The 23,938-nt window shown below is 45.1% G+C and overlaps 1 protein-coding gene across 3 annotated transcripts in view; it reads left to right on the top strand.

The window, feature by feature from the left end:
• The window catches only part of LANCL1 (LanC like glutathione S-transferase 1), a 28,051-nt gene extending 8,635 nt beyond the window's left edge, over positions 1–19,416 (top strand). For all 3 annotated transcript variants that reach the window (XM_073306713.1, XM_073306712.1, XM_073306714.2), the window contains exons 4-10: positions 6,909–7,116; positions 11,433–11,568; positions 12,026–12,172; positions 14,177–14,359; positions 14,841–15,017; positions 15,541–15,613; positions 17,326–19,416. In XM_073306713.1, coding sequence (XP_073162814.1) covers positions 6,909–7,116; positions 11,433–11,568; positions 12,026–12,172; positions 14,177–14,359; positions 14,841–15,017; positions 15,541–15,613; positions 17,326–17,402 — 1,001 coding nt within the window. In that variant the 3' untranslated portion in view covers positions 17,403–19,416. The remainder of the gene's footprint in view (positions 1–6,908; positions 7,117–11,432; positions 11,569–12,025; positions 12,173–14,176; positions 14,360–14,840; positions 15,018–15,540; positions 15,614–17,325) is intronic.
• Positions 19,417–23,938: the final 4,522 nt, after the last annotated feature.

Below are 23,938 nucleotides of genomic sequence, written 5' to 3'. Positions count from 1 at the left end.
TATCTCTTGATCCCAGAAAAGCAGATAAGATGCCAACATAAAATGCACAAGTATTCCCCAGGTCAGGGGTTGTTCCCCAGACCCACTGCTCCAAGTGTCAGCAAAGAGCCTCCTTCCCCACAACCGCTCTCCTTCCTGTTTCTGGAGCAGCTGCTTTCATAGCCCTCCTTCTGCTCACCTAGCTAGGCTTGCAAGTCCTTGTTTGCTAGTAGCAGGATAGGGTTTCTACACCCTGTCACAAGTAGAGTGCAGGGGTTGGAAGGAAGGGTAAGCTGGGGTATATGGAGGGAGTCTGGGTTCTGATAACTACTGACATGGTATCTCTGCGGGTTTCCCATCACCAGGGTATACTCAGACAGCACTGTGCCATGGCCACTAAAGGTCTAGGAGCGCATGAGCTGCAATGATTCTGAAGCTATCCTTTGTTTTTAATTTAGGATCTCAGGCTCTTCGTGGTTTGGGAGGCAGTAAAGTCAATATAAGGAGCCCTATTTAAAATGGTCCCCAACGTATTTACTAGCTTGTTAGTCTGAAAGCGGAGGCAGAATCTAAATGACTAACGCCATTTTGTGGAGGTCAGGATGAGTTCTACCGTCCTTTAGTCACATCACTTGAAAGGAAAACTGCTACTTGTTAAGAAAAATTTAAAACTCAGAAGTTTTAAGGGGAGAAAAACATTGGCTCTTTAGACTGAGTGTTTAAAAGTTAAAGTACATATTTAAAACAACCACCGCAGACTGTCCCACAATGAATAAATATATGACTGAACTGTTCCGTCACCCCTATACAATTCACATGTCAGGTGAGCCCACCGGGTCAGTTATAGCTGGTCTCTGCTCCAGTCACACCTATTACCCTAACATTACAAGGGGGGGTTTCAAAGGTGCTCAGCATTGCCATCACTCTGCTTCCATTGAACTGACTTCGGAGCGGGGGTGGGGGAGCAGAGCTAGGCCAACACTTATCACTTTTGGGAATCCCACCCTGTTGGTTTTGAGGCAAGGGCTGGTAGCAGCGAGGACTGTAGAAATGGCACAGTCAGATCTCTCTCTAGCCGTCCATTGCCCCTGTCGTGTAGTATCTGAATCCCTTGCACCATCCCTGTGAGATATGATAGTGCTGCTGTCTTCACTTGCACATGGGGACCAGAGGCCGCAGACAGACTAAGACCCAGATCTGCAAAGGTATTTTGGCTCCTAACTTCTATTGATTTTGCTGGGAGTTAGCCCCAGATCCACAAAGATATTTAGGCTAAGTGACTTGCCCAAGATCACACAAGAAGGTGTCCTGGGTCTTCCAAATCCCTAACCACTTTCGCCTCTGGGAGAGTGTCTTTCCTATGGCTGAATTACCACATTTGTCATTTTATCTGTAGAGTGAAGCTATAGAGGAGAGATGCAGGTACATCTATTTGTATGAGCATAGGTTTGTCACATATTGATCACTTCTCCAAATCCATTGGGTTTGTGGATTTAATGGGCTGGTGGAAAGGGAGGATGATGCGTTAGCGTTTGAGTTGCAAATGGTACAAAGGGGGGGGGTGTCTTATGGTGCATTTCTGCTCTGAAGAGTAATGATGTGAAAATGGCACCTTTGTACACCACAGATTATATCCTTTGTTTTCATTCTTATCACTGTCTTTAGCAACCTATATCAGCCATGATATTTTTTAATTTCTGTTCCTATTCTCTTGGATGAGTAAACCCAGCCAAGAACGCAAGCTTGGTTCTATTCCTTCTGATGTGGCAACAAATTTGTAGTAAATTCCAGTCATTTACATCCTTATAATCCCATTGACAGCAAACAGATTGCACAGCTGTTAGTGAGCCCCTGGTTTGGCCTACAGAACTCTTCTGAGTGGTGACTTTGTGTGAGATGGAAAGAATACAGTTTGACTTTCGGAATACACGTTGCGTTGCAGGGCCAACCATAAGAAATTAACTGTCACACTTTAATATAAAGTTCCATTTATAAATGGTTTTTGAAAAGGGTTAATAAATGATTAATAGATGTTATAAGCACATTAGACATGAGTAATACATTATAGATGGCTGTAAACACATCACTGGTTACAGATGATTATGCATTTTTGTATAAGCAACCAAGTGAGCTGTTGGACTCTTTGTCAATCTATGACAATTGAGGAATACTTAGAAAACATCTAATCATTTCTTAACACTTGTATATACTATTTATAAATAGGACCTCATTATAATGTGTGATCAAAAATCTTTTTGAAAACTGAGCACATAGGGAGACCCGTAAGAAGCAAAAAATATGGATTTTCCCCCCTGTCGTTTTACAGAGTCACTTTTCAATAAAGGTCTATGCTTGCAGGGCATGATTCAAAGCCCACTGTAGTCAGCAGAAGTTTTTCCATTGCCTCCCATGGGCTTTGGATCACACCATAAATAAGTAATACTGAAAATACTAAATACAGAAAATATTCTGCCTGAGGATAGTCAACTGCAATTTTGCCTTTACTAACTGTATCTTGGAGATAGACTGGTCAAAGGGTGTTTAGCTTTCTTCTGTCTTCATGGTGAAATTAAATGGCATTTCTACTTGACGTGCTCCAAGCATCAAATATTAACTAGCCCTCAGTCGGCCCCTCTCCAAGGCCCCAGCCCCTCCAAGATACCTGTGTATCAGAGACAAGCAAAAGGAGAGAATTTTTGTGAATTTTTTCACCCCTGAGATGCAGCAGGGCACCTGCCTGTATGAGCTGCAGCAAAGCTGAGACAGAAGAGGTAGCAGGCAGGCATGTGCATCAAAAAGAATGGGAAGAGGGATGCGTCCAATAATCTTTGAAGGTGTTACTTTTGAAAGACTTATAAGAACAGAGCTGAAAACCTCTAGTTAAAAAGTTAAAGATTTTTTTAAAATTCTGTACATACCAGTGAAGGTGTGCACCTTGAGAAACGCTCTTTGAAAAACTCAGTTACTTTAATAATAATACTTACCTAAGTGCTAACACTCTTCTTCCATAGATCTCAAGTTGCTCTACAGAGGAGGTATCATCATCTATTCCCAGTTTACAGATGGGGAAACTGAGACACAGAGAAATGAAGTGACTTGCCAAAGGTCACCCAGAAAACCAGTGGCAGAGCCAGGAATAGAAGCCAGGTCCCTAACCTCTGGACCACACTATTTAAAATTCAAGTTGCTAGTGTCCCTTTAGGAGAAGTCAGCTAGTTCTCCTCTTTCCCCCCCAACTTCACTCGCATTTGGTGCCTGTGGATTCTGGTGCTGAGAGGTGTTACAGAACATTACAAATGCACATGATCTTGTGAGCTCAGCAGCATGCTCTGTATGCCCAGTGCATGATCCCCCATCCTCAGTTTAATTAAAACAACTTAATATTTTCCATTAGATGGCAATATAGGTGGGTTTTACCCCATTTGTAGCTTCCTGCTTTGAGGCCACAGGATGGTTTGCTTTTCAGGGTTGATGGAGGGAGTGTGAAGCCTTTTCTCCCTCCAGTTCGCAGGTCTGAATCTGGCCCAAGTTGGCAATAACCAAAAATCTCCTATCTCATGGCAGTTGCATGTCCTTTGTTACACGAGTTCACTGCAGTTCAGTTCCTAGTGGACTGCACGCTGAAAACCACCATCTAATTGGTGTCCTTAGCAGCAGTCTGGATAAAGAGACTAAGATTGAATTGATATTGAAAGTATGCTATCCCCTTGCCTTCAATCCCTTCTGTTCAGGGTTGGCGTGGTTCAAGTCAGCGAAGTTTGCATTGCTACTGCTTATGCTGTCCCTTAGCAGTGTATCACAATGGCCTGCAGTTTGCAGGTTGCTGACAGTCCAGCATCAGTCACAAGCCCTGAACTCAGTATATACCTAAAGCAACATCTCAGCCTCTCCATTAACTAGTGTGTGTGTGTGTGTGGATGAAATAGTCTTTTAGCTGGATGGGAAGATTGAACTATACGCGCCCTATACTGTGACAAGATTTTAAACAAACTAAAACATCTTACAACTCTGGTGCTGCTGCAATTAATGGATTTAGCAGGTGCTAAAGTAAAGGTCATAAGCACTAGATCTCCCGTGTCGCTGTACAAATGCACCACTGTGCCAACACAACCCCCCAGCACAAAACCTGCGCACTCCACTGGACACACAGTTCGTCCCCTGCGGAAAGGATGAGAGCGAGAACCAACGACACGTGACAGATGTTAGCCAGGTTGCTGAATGCACAACAGGAAGATGCTCAGATTTGGACACCACCGTTATCGCCATAGTGTCTATCTAGAACAGACCCTGCAGATCCCCTGCTACGGCAGGCCATCGACTGCCGGCTGTGTGGTAGTTCTGAGGGGCACAAATGGGAATCGGAGTGAGACAGCCACATACGTTTGAAGCAATTCAACTGGATCCAGGTTTCCAGAGATGCAAAGCTAGGGGAACTGACCTCTGCTATCTAGCCCCCCGCACCTCATTATGTAGTAATTATTTGATATGGTACTTTACGCATTAGAAGCATATTTCAAATATTATCTAGCTCATCTTCAACCCACCATGCACATGTGGGAGGTTAGGTATTTACCCTTATTTTACAGATGGGGAAACTGAGGCAGGGAGGCGCAGTGACTTGCCCAAAGCCAGACTGAGTGTGTGGCAGTGCTGGGATTATCATTTAGGACCTCCTGATTCCCAGCCCCATACTCTGTCCTCCAACCATGCTGCCTCTAATATACATTGACTAGATATTAATCATGGGTCAGCCTACATTTGATGCTCTTATTTTTTTAGTCTATCTACTTAAACATGCTTGCTTTCCATGTTGGATGTTGCTCTTCACAGTTCTAGGGAATGGTTTGTATACCAGATTATAAAAACTTTTTGGTGTAGAGAAAATCTTGCCCCATTTGGGAAGTGATGCCAACATTCCAGTTCTACAAACCCTCTCAAACCTAACTGTGTTTTGATGCTTTTGGAGCTTTTAAGAGCAGTCATACTGGGTCAGACCAAAGGTCCATCTAGCCCAGTATCCTGTCTTCCGACAGTGGCCAATGCCAGGTGCCCCAGAGGGATTGAATAGAACAGGTCATCATCAAGTGATCCATCCCCTCTCCCTCATTCCCAGCTTTTGGCAAATAATTGTTCATTGTTCAGGATGGGGAGGGAGGGAGTTGCTAAAAGAGATTTTTATGGGAAAAGGGGAAGATGGGATTGGAAGAAAAACTCACCAGGTAATTTTATTTTTCCAGACTTCAATCCTGGCATTATTCTTATCATGGTAGGTACATAAACAATTAAGCTTGTTCCAGTGGCAGCTGCTTATGAAGTGAAAAGCTAAACATTAAAACAGGTAACTCCATAGTCTGAGCTGTTTAAATGGATATCAGGCCTATTGAGAACCTAAAGATGGTGATAGGTCATAGAAAGACCTAGTAGGTGAGTATTTCCCTTTAAAAAGAGCTTCATGCCCACATCCTTACAAACATGAATGATGGTACTGTACATCTGAGCTTCTCTCTGTGGAAATACTAACACTGAACTGCGTAAAGCGCAGACAAGGTTATTAACTTTGGCAAGAAATGGAAATTTGCCCTTAATATACATATGAAATTGAATTGTCTGTAGCACGAAGCTTTGGAGATTACCCATGCAAAATGAGAAAATGATCTAAATTTAAAATTGTCCCCAGTACAGTGGAAAGTAATTTTTCAGGCTGCCTTTTTTCTTTTTTCTTTTTTTTTTTTACTGGATTGAAATCTGCAGAGACTGGCTCTATTAATTTAGGCTTAAACACAGGACCTGTGTCTTCTTAGAAACGGTTAATGAGATGGAAAGCATACTGTAAGGGGCAAAATGAGATTTTTCTGGAAGTGATGCAGGCCGCTAGCTTCTCTGATACATATTCTTTGAGGATACCCCGAGACCATATAACGTTTTGAGGGTGCCTTCTGATTAGCGGATGTTTAGAGGGGAGATTCTATCTACTGTGACAGACCTTTTGAATAACGACATGCTGATGATTCCTCAATTATGTATAACGGGCAGGATGAGAGAGGGACAGAGCAAGGCTCCGGGCAAAACCAGCGACATAGCCTTTTAACAGAAGCATTGTTTATGTAGCTGGATGCCTGGTATGAAAGACTCAGAGGCAGAAGAATGCATTTTCCTGACTCTTGAATAGCTTTTTATGTTTCAGACAAGGGCTGCACTTAGAATTAGTGTGTGGTGTGTGCTTGCAGGAATTCTCTTTGTTTACTTTTCTTGAAAGCAGCTGATTCTCTGTGCAGAGAGAAATAAAGGCCATTCTCAGTCTCTCCCCTTTTCTATGAAGGTCCAGTTTAGTCTACCGCTGCTCTAATTTAGGAGTCACCAACAGGTGTCAGGGGATTGCAAGCACCCTGCCATTACCATATTGCTCGATGGGAGGGATGTCCCAGACAGATGACAGGCTGGTGGGGGTGTCCTGCTATGGAAAAGGGGGTCCCAGGATGGTTGCAGTTGAGAACAGCTGCTATAATGCAAATATTTTCTTGTCTATCACTAATGCTTATATATTTGTCATTGCGTTTCGGCAGGTGGCCTGTTTAATAAAATAAATTATAATGATACCACCTTATAAGATGCTTTTCAGCAATAGAGCTAAAAGAACTTTACAAAGTTACACTTTGTACACTTCACAATTATTACTATTTTACAGATGGGGAGACTGAGGCGGAGAGGTGCAGTGACACATCCAAAGTCACCTAGTGGCCAAGCAGGGAGATACTAATGTCCCAGTACAGATAAGCTGATCAATAAATCTGTTTCATATTTTTTGTCTCCACCATAAGCAGCTGGGATTTTATGTTTTAAAGTTAGAGCAACAAAAGTATATAGTGCCAGGGGAGAGCAATAAAACAGCTGATCCATGCCCCGCGCTTAACCCATTTATTTCTTTGCAGGCATTGCTGTCCTTTACTTGCACCTCTATGATGTGTATGGAGACCCTTCCTACCTCCAGGTAGCAGAGGCGTACGCGAAGAAGAGCTTGAATTGTCTGACAAAGCGCTCCATCACCTTCTTGTGCGGGGATGCTGGACCTTTAGCAGTGGCTGCCGTAGTGTACCACAGACTGCAGGATGAGACGCAGTCGGAAGCCTGCATCACTCGGTAACATTTCAGGGTTTGTTTTTGCCCACCTGTTTCTAAAGTTGTTGCTTTTGGGACACACGAGCTGGTGTCCAAAACTACTGGGCTTTTCCCCATGTTGAACATCCCTCTCAACCTTGTTAGGGTGTGCTGTGGTGCTCTGTTTGAAGGAGAGCGTTCACTAGCTGGACAAGAAGCATGCAAGAGAATCTTCACATCCTAGAGAAATGGTTGTCATTAAGGACGTAAACCAAGTTCGGGTGACTAACTGGCCCTTTGTTACAGCCTTCTTTTCTGGATGGGAGGGTAGAGTGGCTGTACTGTCATTCAGCAGGGATTGCCACAGCACTAGAGCTGGCCAGACAGGCTGGGGGAACTGCATGTGTGTGGTTGGTTGGTTTTGTTATTAATGTTTCCATTTTTCAGAGTCTTCAACAAAATTAGATTTTTTTGAAAACTTTACACCAGTTCTATAGTTGGTTGAAAGTGGGGAAAATCTTGGAAATATTTAGTCTGGACTTTTCCCCATTATCTTTTTCTTGGGGTGGGGGGTAGAGAGAAGGGGGAGATTTGGAAATTTTTTACCAGTTCCACCCTTACAGTCAAAGAGACATTTTGTCAAGGTGAGGCTTATCTTTTCCATTTTATCTTATGTCTTTTTTCATCTGTATTTTTGTTGTTATTTTTTAAACACAAGCCGCTGTACGCTACCTGAATAGTGCTAGCATGTGATAGAGAAAAAACACTTAGCAGAGGAGCAGATTTCAATTGTAAGCTTTCAAGGGTATATGATGGAAGGAGTCTTAAAATGATGAAAAATACCTTGGGGCAAACTTTCCATTTAAAGTTGACCAGTAAACAAATCTACCCGATCCTATCAACTGCAGAAACATATGCTGAATTATCTGGCTATGAGGGTCATACAGCACAATTGTTTAAAAATGAAGTGGGGGGGGGGGTGAGGTTCAATTGCCTAAAGGATTTGGAAACCCAGTTTCCATTAATTTTAATTGAGATTGAGATGTTCTTCTTTTTGGTGTGAATTTAGTGCTCATGAAATATGCAGCTTGGACCAGTCTAGAGACAAAAGTCCCTTTTTTTATTCTGGAAATATGTACATGTGATCTTAACAATACTGCATTGGTCAACAACATTGCATCATATTGGTGAAGCTTGCTAATGTGATGTAGATATATTTGCCTACAAAAGGGACATCTGGAAACCATTCTTTCAAACTGTGATGTACAATTGTAGGGGGAATTAAACCCCAAATTGTAACAGATCACAAACCATGTCCCTTTATTGTAAGTGTCCCTTGCTGCATCAGTTTTGTGGCAGAGCAGAAATTCAGATTAATTCTGCACTGCCATCTAATGGCATCTGGAGGACAAAGCACTGGAAATGGGTCACTTCTGAAAGGCAAGCAGAGAAAAGAAAATGGGGTATTCAAGAAGCAATGGTTAGGTCAAACTCTCCTACTGCCTGCCCCCTGATTGTTCAGAGCAGGCCATAGTATCCTTTAAACAGGAAAAGCTGCTTTCTACAAGAAATATTTCCATTAATCAAAATGCGGAATGGGTTTTCAGTTTATTACTGAGCTCCCGAAGAGTTTGCTGAGTTCTGGAGTGGAAAGCTCTTAGCTTCTCCTGTGGAGAAGGATAGCAATCGCTGTGCCTGTTTCTCTTTGGTTCCCTGTGCTTTAGAGAGTGCATTCGATCTGTACAAGAGCTGAAGAGGGCCTCTCAGCAGAGCTTTCTCTGCAGCGGAAGACACACAAACTTCTTTTTTTCTGGGCGGCTAGTACTTGCCTAAATGAGTTCATGACCCCAAAATGTGCTTTATCCCCCCGAGAGGCTCCAGCACTTCAAGGTGGCCAATTTTCCAACTGCCAGTAAAAACCTGGACTACATTCTTACAGACTGCGTTCCACGGTTTTCCTGCCATCAGAAGATCAGGTGGTTGCTTCTAGAGTAATTGGCGCACAGAATCCTGTCCCACTGCTGCATTTTCCCTTCTTCCAGAAACTGTTACTTTTCAGCCGTTAATAGATTGGTTTAGTATCTGTGGTGTCTAACTGTCAGGAACCTTTACTGCTGTCCCCGTGCTGGAAAATGGCATTCTGGGTACTGTCAGAGCTGCCAGGAGTCTGGCACCTTGTGTGACACACCCAGGATTGGCAGCCCTGCCACTCTTGACCATATTACCTTTGATTCCCCTGTTTACTCTGCGGTCTGGTCCCCCAAATGCTGACCGGAACTGCTCTGTGGGCTTCCTCTCCTCCTCCCCTCCCTTCTCCAGCTGGGGGGAGCAGCTTGCAGCAGCAGTACAAACACCGGCCGTAGGTGCTCCAGACCATCCCTCACCCACCAAACTGCCCCAGGGAGCTCGTCACACGCTCCCCAAAGACCCCTGCCGTGGCATACCATCTACCCACCCCCTCACCCATCCGGTTTCCCCAAGCACCTCCACCCAGTTACAGTCCCGCAGGCTCTGGCATCTCCCCCAGCACTGCATCAAACCCCAGGCATTCCCACTCCACCTGCCATAGGTATCCCACCCCCTACTACAGCCTCCCAGCCCAGCTCTTCCAGGCACCCCTTTCCTCCCACACAGCACCCAGGAGACCACACTCCAGCTGCTTCTCCCCAATCCTCCCTGGAAATAGGGTCACCAGGGGATTGTGGGCAGCGGCATGAGGCAGGGAGATCTCCTCCTGCTGCCTGATTGGGGGGAGTGTTTAGGAGACCGGCTCCTGCCCCCTACTCCCATCCACATTTGCCCGCACATGCTTGGGAGGCAGGGTGAGACGTCCGCGACTTGCTCTCCCGGGTGGGAAACATCTTGTGGGGAGGGGTGCAGCACTCAGTTGCCGCCTGTTGTGAGGAACCTGGACCAAATCTGCCTCGAGACCCTCGCTCTCTAAATATCTCGAGTCACATTGAATCCAACACCAAGCAAAGATTTGTCGCTGCAGGGGAGCCGGAACACAGCGCCTTCCATCTGATCCCAGGGGATTCAGGACAACTGGCCGTTGCCTCCTTTTAAAAAAGAACAGGCTGCCCAAGAGCAAGCGCAGACATTGTACCTTTGCTGTTCCCGCACGCGGCTGTGACGGGGAGCCCTGCCCCAGAGGTTCCTCGGGGCTGCTGTTCTTGTGCCTCTCAGAGTGGCAGCAAGAGGCGCTGAAAGGCGCAGCCTCGAGGAAACGCAGCACCCATGCTGTCATTTTGAAAGTGACCGTGTTTTCCGGGCTGCTGATCTGGGGGAAGGGAAAAAATACGACTCAATGCTCTGACAGGGAAGAACTTCTGACCTTGTTGGAAGAGCGGCGAGAGGCAAAAACGGAGGGTAATTTGCATCTGGAGCGACTGGGTTGCAAAGCACCCGAGTGAAGAGTTGTCAGTCGTTCTTAGCGCTGGCGGGAACGTCACCAACTTCTGGTGCAGTCAGGCAATCCATACGCTCACTCCTATGGTAGGTGACTGCACTGAAAGAAGCCAGTGGTTAACCCAGCCTAGATGGATGAAGAGCGAATGGCTGCTTCTTTTGAACCCCATAGAGGCTAGTTATTTCATAACCACCCCTTTCCCACTCCACTGTGCACTGTTGCCTAAGTGATTCACATTCCTTCCCTCAGCCCCCTCGCCTCCCCTCCTCATTCAGATGACCCCAGCTGTTTTGGAACAGCACAAGAGAGCTGTTGGGTTTTCACAGTCAAGACTTCTAAACATAAGGGATGGAGGACCTTCAAAAATGGTCAGCCATGGCTTAGGTCTGCTCCCATTTTGGTAACACTCCCTTTGACGTCTACGAAATTAGAGTGAAACTGTTGCCGATCACTTCTGGAAGCGCCTCTTGGCACAGAAGCTGAATTTCTGAAAGCAAGGCTAGGCCTGTGATGGGGGAGCTGGGAACGGAGGAGAAGTTTTCCTTGCTTTAAAGGGTCATCCTGCCTTACCCACGCAGTTATCAACTTGGGTTTGACTATCAACGTTATTATCTGGATTCCAGTAATGCCTAGAGTCCCCAATTGACCCATTGCACTAGGCGCTGTACAAATACATAATAACTGACAGCCCCTGCCCTGAAGAGCTGACTGTCTAAATAGACAAGACACAGGCAGGATTATGTCCATTTTACAGATGAGAACTGAGGCACTGAAAGATTCAGTGATTTGCCCAAGGTCACATAGAGTGAGCCTGTGATGGACCTGGGATCTGCACTCAGATCTGCTGAGTCCCAGTCTAGTAGCCTTCAACTGGAGTTACAGTTTGGGGGTGTTTTTGTATAGCTCCATCCCTGTCAATCAACTTCCTCACCTGAATCTTTCTTTCCAGCTTGCTTCAGCTGCACAAACTTGACCCCCGAGCACCTGATGAAATGCTTTATGGGCGCATGGGATACCTCTACGCACTGCTGTTTGTGAACAAGCATTATGGAGAGGAAAAAATCCCTCAAAACTATATTCAACAGGTACTCTGTCATCTCTCCAGTTGCTCGCCAATGTAGGCTGAATTAGCTTCCCGCATCCTACTCGTTTGTCCTCTGTGTTTTGTCGCTTCTCACCCAGCACATCCTTGGAAGGGTTAAAATAGATGCCGGTCTAGATAACTCTGGCATGTGTGAAAACATGACATGACACGTGTGAAGGCCACAGCACGGAACCTCCAGCTGTTGTTGCAGGCCCCATCCTTCCAAAGGGATATTGTGCCAAATGTCCTTCCCAATCCTAGGATTCTGTGCCTAGAGTCGAAGAAGCCCCTGTTCCTCTCCCCCATTCACAAGCTAGGATTTCCACGTGCAGAATAACAAAGGTGCATGACTGTATTTTGCACTGATACCTGCTGCACTGGCTACTGTCAGCCAGGCTGGAGGGGAGAGATTATACACCTCAAAGCTGATGTCACTCACGTCTGCTTTCCACCTGCAGGTCTGCGATGCAGTCGTGGCGTCCGGGGAGAGCCTGGCCAAAAGGAGGAACTTCACAGCCAAGAGCCCGTTGATGTATGAGTGGTACCAGGAGTATTACATAGGGGCCGCCCATGGCCTGGCAGGAATTTATTACTACCTTATGCAGGTGAGAGACACCTGGAGAGAAAAGGCCTTCCCAGCTGTTTCACTTCTAATGTCCTCCAATTAGAACGTGGAACACCTGGGGAGCTTTCTGATTGGCTATTAGTGATGTCACAGTGGTGTCAGTCATGGTTAGTTGTCCATCAGATGCTCTCTTTTGTTTGGTTTAAATCCTATTTCAAAACGGCTCCAAAACGCTCCAGACTCTGTGTTTCTAGGGGGCTACTACACCTTTGCGGTGGTTAGTCACTCAGGGCTAAATTCATAAAGAAACTTAAGTGTCATCATGCCTAATTTTTAGGTACCTAGAAAATCAAGGGGATTCAGAGAGCCTGAGTTTGACATCTTGGCTCCCTATACAGTGACGTTACAAGCTGAATCTGGACTGCATGGGATATAGAAAAGAGCAGCCAAGCATAATGCACCATACACTTACAGGGAAAGCGTACCAGGGAAGGTACATTGGAGGACATTTGACTCTGTGCATGTCTTTATCACTGGTGGCTTTACAGCACAGGTATTGATTTTCAAATTGCACATTAGCAATTTGGGAATGAGATGATTCTTAGCTCAAAATGCTCATTCCAAGGGGCTCAGAGCTGCCAAGTTAAAAGAGAACTCTGTCTATATAGATTTTGGCCAATGCAGTGCAATTAGGGGAGGACATGGAGGATCCACTCCTGCTTTCAATGAGGTCAATGGTGACATTGCTCCCTTAGTTTTAAACTAGTTTTTACCCTTGAACCTGTTTACATGATCTGTGTACAACTAAGAATTGAGATCTTCAAGTTGGGCTGGCCTTGCAGCTCACTATGGGCCCGTGGTGCTCTGCCTGGGTAACACTGATCTGCTAGGTCTCCGTGTCTGGGAATCATTCCTGATAGTCATCCTGAGTTTTTCTCTTTGCTTCATTTCACCTCACTAATCCTGATCATATCCTGTAAGCAATTCCTAACTGCTTCAGATTTGTAGGATAGGCTTTTCCTTGCCTCTTAAAATCCAAAGGGATCCCCTTAATTTTCTCCCTGTAATGGGGTTCACTCACCAATTGGGGCGCCCCCTTGTGGCTGGGTCCGGGGATCAGCCCTTGTCGAGTCGAGCACCCCCTTCTGTTGCTCGCCTGCCCCGCAGCCCCTCTCCGGGCCTGGGAGGTGCTCTCTCTTTGTAACTCAGCCCTCCAGCCAGGTGACGATATAGTTTTCCCCTTCTGGTGTATCGAAGTCTCGCCAGACCAGTGGTCCAGATGCCACTTCACCAGTCCTGCACCACTTCCCGTTGGCTGGTGGGAAACCTGGGCCACCCAGCAGACAAGGTCTACACAGTCTGAATCCTCACTGCTCCTTCCTTGGAGCTTCTTCCTACTCTGCCTTCTACAGGCTTTCTTCTCCACACCTCCCCAGGGTGAACCCTTCTGTCAGGGACAGGAGCCCAGGTCTTTTGTCCCCCGTCGGGTTTCCCAGAGAGCGACTGCAGACTCCCTCCCTGCAGCCCCCTTCTGCTGCAAACTTCCTGGCTTTATACCTTACCCAGCTTCTCCCCGAGCTGGGCTTTTTCAGCAATTAGTAATTTATCAGTCAAATCTGACTCTCTCTGAGGTGCAGCTTAAAGGTTAATTTGTCCCTTCTGAGCTACTCTAACCCCTTCAGGGCTAATATAGGGTGAACACTCCATCACACTCTCCTTGCTGGGGACTGGCTGGGGCACCCTCCAGAGCCAGTCACTGTTGCTGCCGACGAAGAGGCATTAAAGGATGACCAGGTGCACGCCCGCACCCGAGGCATTGAGCAGCCTGCCCCCACAGTTCTCCTAGCCTATCTGTAGAGGAGGAAAGATATGAGCCGAGGTAGCACAGCTGAAGAAGCTGGAAGGAATCTGTAACGCCAAACTCTCTTCTCATCTTTGAAGCATAAATTGCTTATGCCTCTAAAACTAGCACTGCCGGAAGGGGGAGGGAATAGTACAGCACTTCTTTCCCCGTTTAACAGCCTCTCTTGTCTGTCTCTTTCAGCCCGGCCTTGGCGTGAGCCAAGTGAAGTTGCATAACACAGTCAAACCCAGTGTGGATTATGTCTGCCAGCTGAAGTTCCCATCAGGCAACTACCCCCCTTGTATTGATGACGCCAGAGACCTGCTTGTCCATTGGTGTCACGGGGCACCTGGCGTGATCTACATGCTCACACAGGCCTATAAGGTACAGGACGTCCTGGGAAACGGTGACAGGAGAGCTTTAATGTGGAACTTGATCCCAGAGCATCCTCTAGCCAGGAGTCCCTGTCAGGGCATGTAATATTCTAATGAAATAACCCACCAGCACCTCCATGCATGCCCACACTTACACACCAATCAAAATGCAAATTAGACTTTTAATGAATGATTTCTGAACATGTCCCAGTGTCTTGTCCCAAGTGCAGGATGCTCTCATTGCTTGAGGAGTCAGCCATGTGTTGTATTCTTTCTGTGGCAGGTGACTAATGGTGACAGCTTGTTGTGAGTTCATTTATCACTTTAAAAATCTTTGACAGTAGAAGGCAAAGTCACGGTGCCATTGCTTAAGTAGGAGAGGTCACTCTCGATAGGAGCTAATTAACCAAGTAGGTGGGGGCCTGCTCCACCCCAGCATGGATGCTGAGGGGATAATTGCAGTGAGTGGAATCTCTCTCTTGTCTCCACAGGTGTTTGCTGACCAGCAGTATCTGAGTGATGCGCTACAGTGTGCAGAAGTGATCTGGCAGTGGGGATTACTGAAGAAAGGTTATGGGTTGTGCCATGGGACAGCTGGCAATGCTTATGCCTTCCTAATGCTGTACAACCTCACTCAAAACATGAAATACTTGTACAGGGCCTGCAAGGTGAGCATCCAAATGAGCAACAGACACAGAGAGAGACTCCTGCCACCGGGTCATGGAAAGACTGGATGCTGGCTGGGATAGCTCACCTTTTAAAAAAGTTATCTGATAGAAAATCATGGGACCATCTTTGGTGAAGGAGAGGAACCAGTCAGGCTAGTGTGGCATGTAACTAACATTCTAGAGCCAGTTACCTTGAAGGATGGTTTGATTCTGCACTCTGCGTGATGGTTCTTTCCTTTGTAATCTAACTTCTAGCCTGGCAGAGATGCAGCTAGCACTAACCAGTTCATTTCACGTAGACCAGGATGGTCCTTAAACAGTCTCTCATTACTGTCCGTCAGACCAACAGTGTGCTGGGCTCCAGTCAACAGCAGTGCCTGGCAACCGCCTGTGTTCTGTTCCATTGTCACGACTAGTTGGGAGATGGAGATCTGGAGGACAGTGAGGTGGGGAGGTGTCTGTATTTTTAACGTCCATGTCACGTCTTCTACAAGGTTTGGACGCTTTGTTCTTCCTTCCTCAGTTTGCAGAGTGGTGTTTGAGTTATGGGGAGCATGGGTGCCGGACTCCAGACACTCCCTTCTCTCTCTTTGAAGGTAATCCCTGTCCAGCATTTTCTACGTCATATGTTCTGAATTCTGAGTCTGATCTCACACTGGTGTAAATTGAGAGTGATTGCATTAAAACCCCATAAAATCAGTGTCAGGAGAATCGCACCCACTGTTTTGACCCCCTCTGAATGAGGTTTTAACAGCAGTGGATAATGGCTACAACTGGAATTCCTTGTTCTGTTGCAACCCCAGCTGGGAGGGCTGGAGGTTGGCATAGCACGGAGTCCTCCTGCACTCAGCTCTGGTACGGTTCATAACACTCACTGGAGTAATTCTTTATTGGGGACAGTTTAAACCTACAGTAATTGCAGGCTGGCTGCCCAGACAACCTCTGCACTCAGAGTGCTTACTATTTTGTGCAGGTCCTTTTCCGTTTCCCTCCAAAGAACAATGAAGCAGCCATAAAAAGCAGCCATAGATCTAGTCCATGATTGGGCAACAGAAAGCGTTCCCAAATGCTGATACCTATGCTGCTCCATAAATCTGCCAGCAGGGGGCACCCTGGGCCAGTTCCACAGCCATCATAAATCACAGAGTCACTCCCTGTCAATGGAACTAGGACATAAGGTTGCCAACTTTCTAACTGCGCAAAACCAAACAGCCTTGCCCCACCCCTGCCCTGAGGCCCTGCCCCTTCTCCAAGGCTCCACCCCCACTCACTCTATTCCACCCTCCCTCTCTTGCTCGCGCTCCCCCACCCCCGCTCACTCACTCATTTTCACTGCACTTGGGCAGAAGGGTTGTGGGGGAGCTCCGTCTGGGGGTGCGGGCTCTGGGGTGGAGCCAGGGATCAGGGGTTTGGAGTGCAGGAGGGGGCTCCGGGCTGGGACCGAGGGGATTGGAGTGCAGGAGGGCGTTCTAAGCTGGGGCAGGGGGTTGGGGTGAGGACTCCGGGAGGGAGTTTGGGTGTGGGACGGGGATCAGGGCTGGGGCTGGGGGTCAGGGCACAGGAGGGAGTTCGGGGTGTGGGCTCTAGGCGGCGCTTACCTCAGGTGGCTCCCTGGAAGTGGCGGCATGTCCCTTGGCTCCTAGGTGCAGGGGTGGTCAGGCAGCTCTTTGCGCTGCCTGCGCCCACAGGTGCCGCCCCCACAGCATGGTTCCCAGCCAATGGGAGCTGTGGAGCTGACGCTCGGGGCAGAGGCAGCGCGCGGAGGCCCCCTGGCCGTCCCTCTGCCTAGGAGCCGAGGGACATGTTGCCACTTTCATGGAGCCAGGTAGGGAGCCTGTCAGCCCCACGCCAAACAGACTTTTAATGGCCAGGTCAGCAGCGCTAACCGGAGCTGCCAGGGTCCCTTTTTGGCCAGGCGTTCCGGTCGAAAACCAGACACATGGCAACTCTACTAGGACGGTTTACACCAGCTGAGGATCTAGGGTACAAATTTCAAAAGCATTGAAAGGCCAGATCTTTAAAGGTATTTCAATGTTTACAACTGCAAATAGGCGCCTAAGGAGATTTACTTGCATCTTATTTGCATCTTAGGCACTTACATACCTTTAAAAATCTGGCTACATCCCTTTGGGAAAATGGGCTTAGACTCCTGAGTCACATAGGTACTTTTGAAAATGGCCCCTGGCTCCCTGTTTTCCATGATGCACACTCACACTCATTATGATTTATTCTATAATAATACTGACGTGCAATGAGAATCTCCCTGTTATATGCTTTGAGAAATAACAATTTTCTTTTTTTCCTTCAGGAATGGCTGGGACAATATATTTTCTTGCTGATCTTCTGGTACCAAAAAAGGCCAAGTTCCCAGCATTTGAGCTATAAAACCCTTCCCAGCTGTTCCCTGCACGAATCCCACTGCACTCCACATCCGTTGGACAAGAAGATAGAGCTTGCTTGAGTCTCTTTTCAAACTCATCTCTTGTAAAGTAAAGGCGTTCTGTTGTTGATGATTTCAGTTCTTTTCCATATTTAAATTTCTCTAGTGCTCTTTTTGCTTTGTTTAGATTTTAAAAAAATATGATTTTTGTTATTGGTTCCTAAAGATGGGAAATGTACAGTATTTTGTTGGATATGCAAACTCAGAGCTTTGCTTATTTTATGTATCTGAATTCCAGGGAGAAAATTTTTTCTATTGAATGTAACTTTGTCCATTTAACTTTGTCATGAGTAACAGTGATAGAAGCTTAGAGTATTGTCTTTGGAAAACAAGAAATGAAATCTTATGACTGTTACCTCCTATTGGCACCTAAGTATTCTCTCTCCTAATCATGGAGGTAGGCAGTTCTAACTGAGCTCCTCCTTGGGCAGTTGACTGTGATGGACTGTGGAGACAGAAGGTATTTCTTATGCCATCCTCTTGACAGACTGCAACTGTCACAGCTATCACTGACATGCCAGAGTCCTCTTTGAAACCTCACACCTTTCTGCTTTTATAAGCAGACTGTGTTTCACTCTTTGTGCATTTTGTCAGTGACAAGAATACAGGACATAATCCATAACCTATTGTTCAGATTCACCATATTCTGCTAAATGCTGCAGGAGAAAGCCCTCAGTCACTGAAGTGTCAGTTCAAAAGAGTTAAGTTACTGCCAAGTGTGATCTTTCATGTTCAGTTTTGAAAGCTTTCTGCGGTCTTGACTTAAAATTATATGTAACACTGCAGCTGTTAGCCTGGTGAACCAGGCCTGGAAACAGAAGTTGTGGGAAAAGAAACCTATTTCTTTAAGTTTTGTCAGTGTTTAATGTGTTATGTATGTAGGAGCTGTTTGTAGCTTTACAGGCTTCTTAATCCCTCCTACTTCTTTAATCAGCTTCCATGAACCTTAGTAACTTGGCTCGCTTGTTACTACTCATTGTAGCCTAGTACGTGAACAAGAATCCATCTGACCAGTAGCTGGAAAATCTGCCCCAAATTGGTATTGATTGAATACCTTGTCCAGTCAATGGGCAAGATCTTCGTTGGCTGTAAATCGGAATTAATCCATTGATGGAACTTCACTCATTTACACCTGCTGAGGACCTGTCCTAGTAAACTCTTGTCCTGCTAATGAAGGTGCTCTGGTAAAGGAGCACTCTCCATAGCTGCTGGAGTTCCTGAACCTGCTTCATGGCTCTTCTATTGGCCGCTGGAGGTGACCTCTTCTTCTTCACCTTGCCCCAGGCCTGAAGAAGGGTGGAAATGGTTTTGATATTTCAAGGCTGCTGATAGTGAGTAGCTAGAAACACTAATAGAGCCTAAAGACTGCATTTCTCTTAGAAAATCATCTCCAGCTCTCTTCCCTGAACTGCCTGAGCAAGCAGCGTAAACTGTATTCTGCACACAGTCCTTTGCCATTGCAGGCAGGGCTTTCATTGACTTTCTCACAAAAGGTTTCAGCATTGATTGTGTGGACAGCTAATTAGAAAAATTGGAAACACAGTGGAGCTAATTTGCTGTTCGCTGGGTGTCCCAGTTAAAAGCATCAAGCTCATTTGGACTAGCGAAGACTCTCACTGCAGTGTTTCTCAGCGTTTAACACTGCAGTGAATAACCAAAAAAAGTGACCTCCAGGAAGGAGGGTTTGACTAATTGAATAGTTCTGGGGAAGTGCTATAGATGAAGCCTACTGTAAGTTAACTTGCATCTTGCCTGTAGTGACAACTGACTTGAGACCCCTGTCTTGGTTTTTTGGCTTTCTGTTAAACATAATTCCTAAAAAGTTCATGCAGCCTGTTGCAGAGTATTCCAGCAGCATGTATGCTACTGTTCTTGTGTGTGTACTACTTGAAAAGAGCTGGGGACGTGGGGTACAACTCTTAGGTTGAAAGCAGTTTAATAAAATCCTGAAACAAACAAGGGGTAGGTCCTTTTTTCTTAATCCTATTCACTGATAATGCCCAATAATTGTATCTTGAGAGGGCAGCGTATGCCAGCAGCTTCTGGGACTCTACTTTGGATGGCGCAGTCAGAAAGACCCAAATGGAACCTGTTTGTAGAATCCTGCTGACGTGCTGTGAATGCCTGCAAAGAGAAGTCCACCTGTGGCTTCACAGAAGTGTGTGAATTTGTCAGTTTTGCCAGCTAAATCCCATCGCTGTGGTACTCTGGTCACAGCCATCAAACGTTGGCTTTATTGCGAGCCTCTGACTATAGCATTTCCAACACTCACAATTCTCTCACGTCTCGCTTTCCTTAAAGCCCCAGCTCGTGTAACTGAGAGATTTCAGGTTTCATTTTGAAAAGTTACCAGCCCTCTAGAAAGGTTTGTCAAAAAGCCTGAAAACATGACTGAGTTTGACCTAAGGGCTCAGAAAGCAATAAAAAAGGAAGCCAAAACGTATGTTCTGAATCTCATGGTTTCAACACTCCTGATTTGCTAGGGGGAGGAGAGGGTGTCTGATTCATTTTTGAACATTTGGGGTTGTCAACACTGTGACCGTAACACTGCTGGTTTGTAGATACAGTACCTACATGGACCTGCGTACTGGTCTCCACTGGGGGCCCAATTACAGCTGACAAGAGATTTGCATGGCTGAGCTACAACTCCTCTTTCCCCAGTTTAGTTTGGCTTGCTCCAGTAACCATAAGGCCCTTTGCTGGCTGTTGCTTTTTGCAAACTAAACTGGAGGAAAAGAAGCTGAGTAGTTGGTCCTTTTTCCTTTGTGATAAATAGTGTTTTGGGGCTTTGTTTTGCTTGCCTCTTATCCTGCCTGGCCTTTTCTGTCCTGTTAGCGAAGGGGGAATGGAAATGCTCTCACTCTGTCTCTTGAACATCTTCTCCCCCACCCTCACCAAATAAAACATGGTTTTATTTTATCCTGAAGACAACTCTCTCATTTCAGCTCTATGTACTCTGTACCCCCTGTGGCTTTCACATAAAGTCCAGGCCTGAACTACTCTTTATTCTGGCAAAACTCCCTTGTAAGCAGCGTTAGTCTTTACAGACTGTGTGCACTCTGTTAAAGGGACTCCATCCGTTTGAATATCCTGTTCCCATTCTAGTTTAAAGGAGTGCTGTCGAGTGATTAAAAAAATTAATCACGTGATTAATCACACTGTTAAACAATAATAGAATACCATTTATTTAAATAGTTTTGGATGTTTTCTACATTTTCAAATATATTGATTTCAATGACAACACAGAATACAAAGTGTACAGTGCTCACTTTATATTTATTTTTGATTACAAGTATATGCACTGTAAAAAAGCAGAAATAGTATTTTTCAATTCACCTAATACAAGTACTGTAGTGCAATCTCTTTATCATGAAAGTTGAACTTACAAATGTAGAATTCTGTACAAAAAACCTGTATTCAAAAATAAAACTGTGTAAAATTTTAGAGCCTGCAAGTCCACTCAGTCCTACTTATTGTTAAGCCAATCGCTCAGACAAACAAGTTTGTTTACATTTGCAGGAGATAATACTGCTCAGTTCTTGTTTACAATGTCGACTGACAGTGAGAACGGGCATTTGCATGGCATTGTTGTAGCCAGAATTGCATGATATTTTTACGGGCCAGATGCACTAAAGAGATGCACATATATAGACTAAAGATGCACATATATCCCTTCATGCTTCAACGTCCATTCGAGAGGACATGCATCCATGCTGATGACGGGTTCTGCTTGATAAGAATCCAAAGCAGTGCAGACCAACACATGTTCATTTTCATTATCTGAGTCAGATGCCACCAGCACAAGGTTGATTTTCTTTTTTGGTGGTTTGGGTTCTGTAGTTTCCGCATTGGAGTGTTGCTCTTTTAAGACGTCTGAAACCATGCTCTACACCTCGTCCCGCTCAGATTTTGGAAGGCACTTCAGATTCTTAAACCTTGGGTTGAGTGCTGTAGCTATCTTTAGAAATCTCACATAGGTACCTTCTTTGGGTTTTGTGAAATCTGCAGTGAGAGTGTTCTTAAAATGAACAACATGTGTTGGGTCATCATCCGAGACTGCTATAACATGAAATATATATTGCAGAGTGTGGGTAAAACAGAGCAGGGGGCATACAAGTCTCCCCCAAGGAGTTTAGTCACAAATTTAATTAACACATTTAATTTTTTTAAATGAGAGTCATCACCATGGAAGCATGTCCTCTGGAATGGTGGCCGAAGCATGAAGGAGCATATAAATGTTTAGTATATCTGGCATGTAAATACCTTGCAATGCCGGCTACAAAAGTGCCATGCAAATGCCTGTTCTCACTTTCTGTGACATTGTAAATAAGAAGAGGGCAGCATTATTTCCTGTAAATGTAAACAGAGTTGTTTGTCTTGGTGATTGGCTGAAGAAGAAGGACTGAATGGACTTGTAGGCTCTGAAGTTTTACATTGTTTTGTTTTTGAGTGCAGTTACGTAACAAAAAAAATCTACATTAGTAAATTGCACTTTCACGAAAAAGAGATTGCACATCAGTACTTGTATGAGGTGAATTGAAAAATACTTTTTCCTTTGTTTATCATTTTTTCAGTGCAAATATTTGTAATCAAAAATCATATACATTTTTATTTCAGTTACAACACAGAATACAATATACATGAAAATGTAGAAAAATATCCAAAATATTTAATAAATTTCAATTGGTATTCTATTGTTTAACAGTGCAATTCAAATTGTGATTAATCACGATTAATTTTTTTAATCACAATTAATTTTTTTGAGTTAATTGTGTGAGTTAACTGCGATTAATTGACAGCCCTAGTTTAAAGTAATGCTTAAGATACCCCGTCACTGAAAGAAAGGAGAAAACAGACAATATTAGTTAGTTTGGGTGCTTGTCAGTTGCACTTCCTGTCTCATGCAGTACCATGGCATTGCTAATGCCCTCTTGCAGGGCCTGGGGGAAAAGTGTGAAGCAGGTCTGAGCGAGTTCAGTGGTGGTGGTCCCATGCCTGTCAAGGCTCTTCTAGAGGTTAGCAGGAGACCAGAAAAAAAGGATGTCTATGTGTGCTGGGCAATGGGGGGTGTTTAAAAGATTTTTTTTCTGTTTTCTCTACAAGCTACTCGAGGAGCGTGCTGTCAGATACACAAACTTCAACAAGTGAGTTTACAAACCAATCAAGTGGAATGTCCCATTCAGAAAACACAACTGGTTTTCACTTTGCCTCCATCCTAACTTAACTTGGGTTCAACTTCTATGTTTGACCAATGCTGGTAACATGAAAAATGCATGTAATATTGTTAGCCATGAACCATCCTCCGTTGTCCAGTCCCCCATCAAGAGCCAACTCTAACTAGCTCTTAAGAGCTGACAGTCTGTGCTGCTGTTAGCAAGCAGCAAGCACAATTATGAAAGAGGTGAAATAAAGACAGAGGGGGTGTCTCGGGGAGGGACAGACCTGCTATTGCTGCTCATGGCCAACTAGTTTCTGCATTATATTAACTTTTCAGAGGCACATAAATAACCATCTGCACTGACAATAAGCCAGCCGTTAATGTTCTAGCACCACATGAATAAGTGTTAGAGAAATGTTTGTGAGGCATCATATCTTTATGCAGTCAAAGGGACAGCTCCTTTGATAAACTAGTTTATAAACCAGCTTCACAATCGTGTAATAGATTTTAGGTGATGGAGCTTGACTCTCTTTGAAAACACTTAAGACTAATGTGGTCCACAGCAGACTTTGTGCTAAATTTTGTACAATCGTATTGATATATTTGCCAATATGAATTACTTATTACATGCACAAAAGCTATGTTTAAAGGACATAAAGATTGCAGAGTCAAACACTCAAACATTAGGAAATGCCTATCCATCCTTAATTCAGCCCCCTTTGTGTATGCATTATGACACAGTCTTCAATTACATGGTCACAAACTATTTTTCCCATAGGACCCCTGCCTCATTCAGTGCACAGGATGGACGGTGCTCCCGGAATAAGCAGCGATTTGATATTTTGTTTTCTCATTGTTCAAGTTATGACATCAGGTCTTATTGACTGCTTACTATTCAAACCCTGCTCTGAAGACAGAATTATTAATCTCCTGATGGGCATTTCTATGGTGCACAATCACTACAGTATCTTAGGGCTTCACAAACATTAATGTATTTAACTTCAGAACACCCCCATGAGATGAGTGGGTGGTATTCTCCCTGTTGCGCAGATGGGTAACTGAGACAGAGAGAGTAAGGTCAAAAGTGTGTCCACTAGTTTTGGGTGCCCAGCTGAGATGCTCAAGTCCTGATTTCACAGAGCACTGAGTATTATTTAGCTCTGTATATGTTCTACTCCTGTGGGAATTCTGTGCCACTGTGCAGGCACAGAATTAACGTCCCCCGCACAATAATTGATTCTGACAGGGAGGTGAAGGGAAGCTGCAATTATATCTTTTGCCCACCAGATGTGGTGCCAGAAGAGAGGGCAGCTGCAGAGAGGG

This window comes from Lepidochelys kempii, chromosome 11 (assembly GCF_965140285.1).
Source record: "Lepidochelys kempii isolate rLepKem1 chromosome 11, rLepKem1.hap1, whole genome shotgun sequence".
Classification (NCBI taxonomy): Eukaryota; Metazoa; Chordata; order Testudines; family Cheloniidae; genus Lepidochelys; species Lepidochelys kempii.
The sequence above is the reverse complement of the archived record's forward strand: the minus strand, read 5'-3'. Positions and strand labels throughout refer to the sequence as shown.